Source organism: Musa acuminata, chromosome BXJ2-10 (genome assembly GCF_036884655.1).
Source record: "Musa acuminata AAA Group cultivar baxijiao chromosome BXJ2-10, Cavendish_Baxijiao_AAA, whole genome shotgun sequence".
Classification (NCBI taxonomy): Eukaryota; Viridiplantae; Streptophyta; class Magnoliopsida; order Zingiberales; family Musaceae; genus Musa; species Musa acuminata.
This window is the reverse complement of record NC_088347.1, coordinates 19,025,137-19,033,299: the sequence shown is the minus strand read 5'-3', so window position 1 is coordinate 19,033,299 and position 8,163 is coordinate 19,025,137. Positions and strand designations below refer to the sequence as shown.

The 8,163-nt window shown below is 42.4% G+C and overlaps 1 protein-coding gene across 1 annotated transcript; it reads right to left on the bottom strand.

Annotated features, from left to right (window-relative positions):
- Positions 1-194: 194 nt before the first annotated feature.
- On the bottom strand, positions 195-1,831 carry LOC135624289 (cationic peroxidase 1-like). The gene is made up of 4 exons (XM_065127741.1): positions 1,593-1,831; positions 1,297-1,488; positions 1,038-1,203; positions 195-944 (listed from the first exon to the last, which is right to left on the bottom strand). Exons 1-4 carry the CDS (start codon positions 1,815-1,817, stop codon positions 553-555), a joined length of 975 nt encoding a protein of 324 aa, XP_064983813.1. The 5' UTR covers positions 1,818-1,831; the 3' UTR covers positions 195-552.
- Positions 1,832-8,163: the final 6,332 nt, after the last annotated feature.

Genomic DNA, 8,163 nt, shown 5'->3' with positions numbered 1-8,163 from the left:
TTTAATATTAAAAAAAAAATTAAAATTAAATATTTATAATTATTAAAAAATATTTAATCTTATTTATCGTAACGTTGCTCAAATATCAGATTAATAAGGTCTAACTATATTGAAACATTTGGTAAAATCTAAAATGAGGTTTAAATCGAGAAAAGTTAATTATATATTATATCATGTAGTTAGTTACTTTTAATATCTCGATCTTTATATTTTTTAAAAATTATATTGAGATAGGGTTACAAAGATAATTTCATAGGATTAAAAATTAAGAAAGAAAAAAAATTGTTGAAATAAAAGGTTTAAATGTTTCATAAATATAGAAATCACTATAAGTCTTAAAAGTATAGGAATTAGAATAATATGCAATTAGACCCATAGAGAAAGGCATCGATAAAATATACCTTATGTCACCTTCCCACTCGAAAGAGCTCACATGTCTTGGTAATGGTTACGACATTTTGCCCTTCTCTTAAGCTAAATGCCAAAACATGGAACCAGAGAACTGCTGGAACATGCAAATGCAAATGCACAACAGCGTACCCCATGGATTTCTTAGTTGATCTTCCTACAGTTGATCCTGATCTCTCCGCTGCTACCAGTCAAAGGACTAATGCTTGCCATCTTCACCATGGCGCTGGCGAAGTCGCTGAAGAACTTGGCAGAGTTCGTGGCGTAGGAGCCGACTTGAGACTCCACCGACCCTCCTCCATTCATGAACAGCTGCTGGTCCGAGTGCAGGAGCCCTCTCTCCCTCACCAGATTGGCGTAGTAGTCATTGTCGAACACGGTCGGCGTCGTCGAGTCGAGCGGCGACACCTCGTTGTCGCCGCCAGAGCTCGAGCAGTTCGACCGCAACGACGACGCAAAGGAGGGGTCGATGTTCGTGTCGTTGTAGATTCGGGCTCGGAACAGGAAGCACCGGGCTTGACCTATCGTATGAGCCCCTGCAGGTATTATCACATGCAGCTTACTCGATCGAATGGAGCTCCAGAATTGGATGTAAGGTGGGGTGAGGAATGGCTGTGACGGAGAATTACCGGAGAGGGCTGCCATGTCGGAGGCGCTAAGGCCTTTCCCGGAGAAAGAAGAGATGAGAGTGCGGAGGTCGGCGGTGGGACCGGGGATGTCGGTGTTCGCGGAGCTCAAGCTTGCGGTGGTGGAGTCTCTCCTGCCCAATTCAACCGTCCATGTCGGTCCTCCTAACTGTGAGATGTTTTCCCCGTAGTAGATTAATTAGACTTGAAGCCTTCTATTTGACTACAATTACGGCAGCGAAATGGGGTCACGAGATCCAACCGCGACGACCGAGTCGCGAGCAGCGACGGCGACGATGTCGGCGCAGGACACGACTTGCTTGCAGGCGCTCTCCAGCTTCGACTTGATGGCGTCGATGACCTTAAATCCTCTCAGGGAGTTGTTGTTGGGGTTGGCTGTCTTCTCCCCTGTGAAGGTCGAAGTGTCATCCAGCAATAAAGAAGCATCACATCCCTGCGAGCCAGCAACACATCGTCCATTAATTCTCCTCTGGTTGATCCTAATTGTGCGCTTGTGATCTAAATAGAAGCCTAATCAAGCTAAAGAAGAAGACTTGCTTGAACAAAGCAGTCGTGGAAGTGAAGCCTGAGCAAGGAAGCACCCATGCGGCGGTCCCTGGCCACTGCTGCTCTCACGGCGGTGCGAATGATGGAGAGAGCATTCGGGCATGAGGTGTTGTAGAACGTCGGCGACAGCTGAGCTGAAGCTAATGGAACGAAGAAGAAGCTGACGATTAGCGAGCACAAAGCGATACTGCAAGATAAGCCCCGGAACGAAGCCATTTCTGTGCACGGAGGTCAGCACCTACTCCCGTTTCTTATTAATAAACACATGGCTGCCAATCATGACATGGTCTTCCCTTTGAAAGTTCTTCAAACAGGGAAATCACAAGGAACATACAACCAACAGGAAAAGCCAAACCTTTGACCATATATATATATATATATATATATATATATATATATATATATATATATATATATATATATATATATAAAAGAGAGAGAGAGAGAGAGAACAGTTGAAAACCTGAACATTCAAATGGCAATAGTTTAATTCAAAGGTACACATGTTTTAGACAGTAAAAAAAAACATCCAAATCAATTCAATTAAATTTGATATGATTCAATTAAAGATAGAAGCGTCAAGTACTTGAAGTGCCACCTATGTAGATCGAGATCGAAAAATATTTTCTGATCAGATCCCTCTGATACCCAAGTAAGTAACCTAAGATATATGAATTCAATCATCAATAGTAAAAAATAGTATACTTAGCAATAAATGGATAAAATATTTTATAAAATATTCTTTCAGGGGATAATTTTTAATCATTTATACTTTCTAACAACAGATTTCCCTTTGGTTTTGTCAAAAAATTCTCAATATAAACTATTGATCTTTTACGTCTACACCGCTATATTTGAAAATCTGCACTATAAAATTTCAACCGCATAACATAGTTTGTTTGATCTTGCTACTATATTTTTTTTATCCAAATCTCTATGAAATTTTTATAATATCTTTGACACTTCCGGATTTTCCTTTGATTTCGTCGAAAAATTCTTAATATAAACCACTAATCTTTTACGTTCAATCTGCTACACTTGAAAATCTGTGATGTAGAAAATTTCAGCCGCATATTGTTACCTTAACCCATCTATTTACAATCTTTATTGAATGAAATATCTTATACACTTCATAGATCATCTTGGTTTATATATAAGATTGATGTATCGAGGAGTTCATCTTTAAAAACGATTTTGTGTTACTACAAATTTTCGTTGTAAATCGTTGAAATTTTTCGACGAGAATTCTGCTATCGCAACTTGCACCAATTTCCTTGCTGTTATACTGCTAAAGTTTTCTTGATTAAATTGGACATCCTTGCTGCCATATAAAATGAGATTTTGCTGTCAATTCTCTCATCAAATTTCTTAAGTTTTTTGTGAAAATTTCATCGAGAAACCGTTGTTTCTTCGATGATAATTCTGCTCTTACAAGACAACACATACCTGCAGCAACTTCCATTGATTTCTATCAAACCTTTGCTGCCATCTACTGCAAATCTAAAACTTTCATCCACAGCCATAAAACTCCACCAAACCACTCCCTCAAACTGCACCCAAAACAACCACAAAATAAGCCTAAACCGTAGCCTGCATCCACCGATCCACCAACCCTTTCGACCATCACTTCTCTCAACCTATACATGTCTTTAACTAGACAACAAAAGAGAGATCTTAACATCACATATTTGGAGGCATATACTATGATATCTGAGGAGGCAATCAATACTAAATTCGAAGCTTTCGAGGCGCGATTGGAGGATAAGATTTGGATGCTCTTTACCGAACTCAGATTGGGTCGACCACTAAGTCCGAAGAAATCATATCAAGGAGAGAACTCTGCCCAATCGCACCAAGCCCAAAGAGATGACTTCCAAGGGAGGAGAGACTCTATGATCGACCCTAACTATCTACGCATGAGGGTAGACTTCCCTAGATGGGAAGAAGGAGACCCGATTGGTTAGATCTCACGCATGGAGCAATATTTTCGATACCACAAAACTGTGGATGCATTTATGGTAGAAATTATAGCTATACATCTTGAAGGAGATGTCATACAGTGGTTTGACTAATTTGAACACACTTATGAAGTCCTCTCATGACAACAATTCAAAGAAAGACTACTGATCCTCTTTGGACCAACCGATTATGAGAACACTGACGAACAACTAGCAAAGATCCGACAAACCTCCACCATTCAGGGGTACCAAATCAGGTTTGAAAGGTTATCTAATTAATCTCATGATTGGTTTGAAAAATAGCTATTGGGGATCTTCATTGAGAGCTTGAAGCTGGAGATCCGGGAAGAAGTTAAAGCATGACAACCATACACGCTTATGACAGCTATCTCTTTCGCACAATTTCAAGAGGAGCGATTGAACTATGAAGCCCGGAGGACTAGGGTTACTCCTTGACCAGCAATACTGAAGCCCTCAGCCCTCCATACTGTCAACCGAGTCCCTGTACCAAAAAGGTTGACAAGAGAAGAGCTTCGGGAGCGATATGCGAAGCGGTTATATTAGCACTATGACGAGCCGTGGAGCCGTGAGCATTGTTGTAGTAAAGGGAGACTTCTTATAACTGAACCAATAGAAGAAGAAGTCATTGAATATCCAGAAAAGAGCATTGAACATGAAGAAGAAGATGTGGAAGAAGAGCCACAACCGACCGACATTACGGTACACGCACTAGTTGGCTACTCAAACCTGCAAACGATGAAAGTTGGAGGCCTTCTCAAACAACAACCAATCACTATTCTCATCGACACTGGCAGCACTAATAACTTCCTAAATAGTAAGGTTGTAGCTCTAATGGCACTCCACATCGAAGGTTGTAGCAAGTTCGATGTAAAGGTCACAGACTGTAGAACCCTAAAGTGCGACCAAAGATGCCCGTAGGCGAAACTATTGCTGCAGGACCAAGAGATAATTGTATATTTCTTCCTCCTCCCTCTTGATGATCATGAGGCTATGCTTAGAATTAAATAGTTGATGACATTAGGTGATATTTCTTAGAATTTTATAAAACTAATTATGAAATTTTATAGTAAGGAGAAACAGGTGATACTGCATAAGAAACGTTGAGGCGACGTAATGATGATTTACAAACAACAAATGGAGAAGGTTTTGCATAAAGCATACAGCGGCTTTTTGGTACAACTTGAGCAGCAAACTAAGGGAGAGCCAACAGAATTTGAAGATCCAAATATACTTTCTTTGCTTGCTAAATTTTCAGATATATTTGATGAACCGCACAACCTACCTCTTACCTGTCGGCATGATCATTGTATAACGATTCTTCCAGAAAAACCTCTAGTAAATACTTAGTCATATCAGTATCCACATCTCCAGAATGATGAAATAGATAGGATTATAAAAGAGATGCTCGAAATAGAAGTTATTCAGCCAAGTTGCAGCCCCTACTCTTCACTGGTGCTCCTCATACGAAAGAAGGACGGAATATAGCGATTATGTGTTGATTACCAAGCTCTCAATGGCATAACCATCAAGGACAAATATCCTATTCCAATAGTAGATGAATTGCTAGATGAAAGGGAGGACAAATCTTCACAAAGCTGGACCTTTGATCCGGGTATCATCAAATATGAGTGTGCGAAGAAGACATACCGAAAACCACATTTTGAACACACAACGATCACTACGAATTTTTGCTTTCTTCAATAAAAGGTGGAATATCTTGGGCATATCATATCAAAGGAAGGTGTGGCAGTGGACCCCTCCAAAATTGGAGCAATGCAGAACTGGCTGACCTCGAGGAACATAAAATTGCTACGTGGCTTTCTCGGTTTAATAGGCTTCTACTGCAAGTTCGTAAAAAAGATGGAAAGATCAGTGCACCACTTACTTCCTTGCTGAAAAAAGATACTTTCCAATAGTTGGACAAAGCCACCACTGCCTTCGTCAAACTTAAAGCTACAATGACGAGAACACCCACACTAGTGCTACTCGACTTCGGCAAGACTTTCGTTATTGAAGTCGATGCCTCCGGAGTCAGAATTGGTGTTGTACTAATGTAAGATAGCCGCCCCCTCGCTTATACTAGTAAGGCATTATTTCCTTCCCATCTCAAAATGACTATTTATGACAAGGAGATGCTCACGATTGTGCATGCGGTGGCCAAATGTGTTAGGATCGAGAGCACTAAGAGGGGGGGGGGGGTGAATTAGTGCAGCGGAAATCTTACAGCGATTAAAAACCAAAAGCTGCGTTCGTTCAAAAACTATTATGATGCAAAAGCAAATTCTCAGTTTGTAACTAAGTGCAGTTTGCGTCTAAGCGCAGATTGCGTCTAAGCGCAGTTTTGCGTCTAAGCGCAGTTTACGTCTAAACTCAGATTTACGTCTAAACGCAGTTTTACGTCTAAACGCAGATTTACGTCTAAACGCAGATTTACGTCTAAACGCAGATTTACGTCTAAACGCAGTTTTACGTCTAAACACAGATTTACGTCTAAACTCAGATTTACGTCTTAAACTCAGATTTACGTCTAAACGCAGATTTACGTCTAAACGCAGTTTTACGTCTAGACGCAGATTTACGTCTAAACTTTGAAACTCGTTTGTATACTCGCAGAAGGCAGTATGCAGTTGAAATCAAGACGTAAACGTGAACTGAGAACTGATGATTGAGCGAGGAAAGCCGATTTACGTCTGAATGCAGTTTTACGTCTAAATGTTAAAACTCGTTCGTAAAATTGTAGAGGACAGTTTGCAGTTATCAATAGGATCAAAATGTAAGTGTAAACTGCAAAGAAGCTCGTTCGTAAAAGCACGAAAAACAGTTCTGCAGAATCAAACGTAAACGTAAACTGTAATGTATGAAAATACGAATTTACGTCTGAATGCAGATTCGGAAGAACAACACTTAGAACTTGTTCGTGAAAGCGCAGAGAGCAGTAGTAATGAAGGAGGTTTGCAGTAATGATAAAGTGCTCGAAAATAAACGCAAACCAGAGATTTAGAGTGGTTCGGTCAGCCTTGACCTACTCCACTTTTGGCTTCCTCCACCGACGAGGTTGCCGACGTCAACTAGGGGCCTTCCTTCAATAGGCGAAGGCCAAACTGCCCTTTTACAATTTCTCTCCTTTTGACAGGCTCAGGAGACAACCTTTACAGACCTTTCTCTCCTCACTTTACAACTGAAAACTTGAAGAACAGAAGGAGGAGACTTAAAGGCTTTACAACACTTTTGAGCTCTTAGAATCACAGAAAAGATCAAGATTTCGGTGTAGGTCTGTTTCTTTTCAGTGCTGAATGGGTGGGGTATTTATAGGCCCCAACCCAATACAAAATTCGAGCTCAAAACCATCAAATCCCGAAATTCCGGGATCAGGTGGTTGCACCTCTTGACTGGAGAGGTTGCACCGCCTGGCAGAGCTCGAAGATTGAGCTCAGGCGGATGCACCTCTCTGTTAGGGGTGGTTGCACCTTTCTGCCAGAGCTCGAAGACCGAGCTCAGGCGATGCATCACCTGTCCAAGGAGGTTGCATCACTCTGCCAGAGCTCGAAGACCGAGCTCGGTGGTTGCACCTCTCGGCAGAGCTCGGAACTTGAGCTCTGGCGGTGCTACCTCTTGACAGAGGAGGTTGCACCGCCCAGTCTCACTTGGAGACTGAGCCGTGGGCGGTTGCACCTCCTGGCTGGAGCGGTTGCACCACCCAGTCTCGCTGGGAGACTTAGCCTGGGCGGTTGCACCTCCCACAGCTACTTGGGTTCGAATGGGTTGAACCATTCGACCCAACTTGAGTTCTTCAGGGGCCCAATTGCCCCAGGATTAAGCTAATGGGATCACCTCCCATTTCTAACTTAATCACCGTGCTAACTACGATTAAATCTAAGACAAATTCTGCAGCTCTGCTTCGGTACGTCAATCGCTTCTTCCGGCGAGTTTCCGGCGAACTTCCGTCGATCATCCGATGAACCCTCGGTGATGCTTCTGCGGACTTCCGGCAAACTCCTGGACTTTGCGACGATCCACTTGGCGAGTTCCGACGAGCTTCGCTTGGCAAGCTTCTAGACTTCTCGGATCTGTTCTCGCTGAACCTCCGACGACCGTCCGAACTTCCGTCGAACTCTAGAACTCCCAACGTGATCATGATCTTGACTCCGGCGCAACACCTGCTACTTGTCTAACTTTCATCGTAGTTAATCCTGCACAACAAAACAAAAACTTCGATCGAGACAATTAGTTCTAAGCAATTAACCAAGTTGTCCGGCATGTCATTGGTCCCTCGACGCTTCGTCCGATTCTTCGGCGCATCGTCTTTTCCTGTGGCCTATTGCCCAATCGGTCAGTTGACTCCGCAACTCCGATATCCTTGGCACAATACCCGCTCTTCTTGGCCCGATGCCCGAGTCCACGACCCGAAGCCTTCTGTCGATACGTCGACCGATCCACCGGCCCGACGTCCAATCTTCTGACATGTTCCTCCGGCACAACATGATGTTCCTGCTTTAATTGTCTCATCCTGATCGAAGCATCCTGCGTCACTCAAAACGCAGATTAAATCATAAACACATATCAAGTAGTTTCATCATCAAAAT

What these genes read in the sequence shown, in the direction of transcription:
- LOC135624289 (XM_065127741.1), bottom strand. Translation starts at nt 1,817, where the DNA reads ATGGCTTCGTTCCGGGGCTTATCTTGCAGTATCGCTTTGTGCTCGCTA. An exon ending in CTCGCGACTCGGTCGTCGCG is followed by an intron (nt 1,204 to 1,296) that starts GTTGGATCTCGT and finishes AACATCTCACAG; the next exon opens with TTAGGAGGACCGACATGGAC. An exon ending in CGACATGGCAGCCCTCTCCG is followed by an intron (nt 945 to 1,037) that starts GTAATTCTCCGT and finishes TAATACCTGCAG; the next exon opens with GGGCTCATACGATAGGTCAA.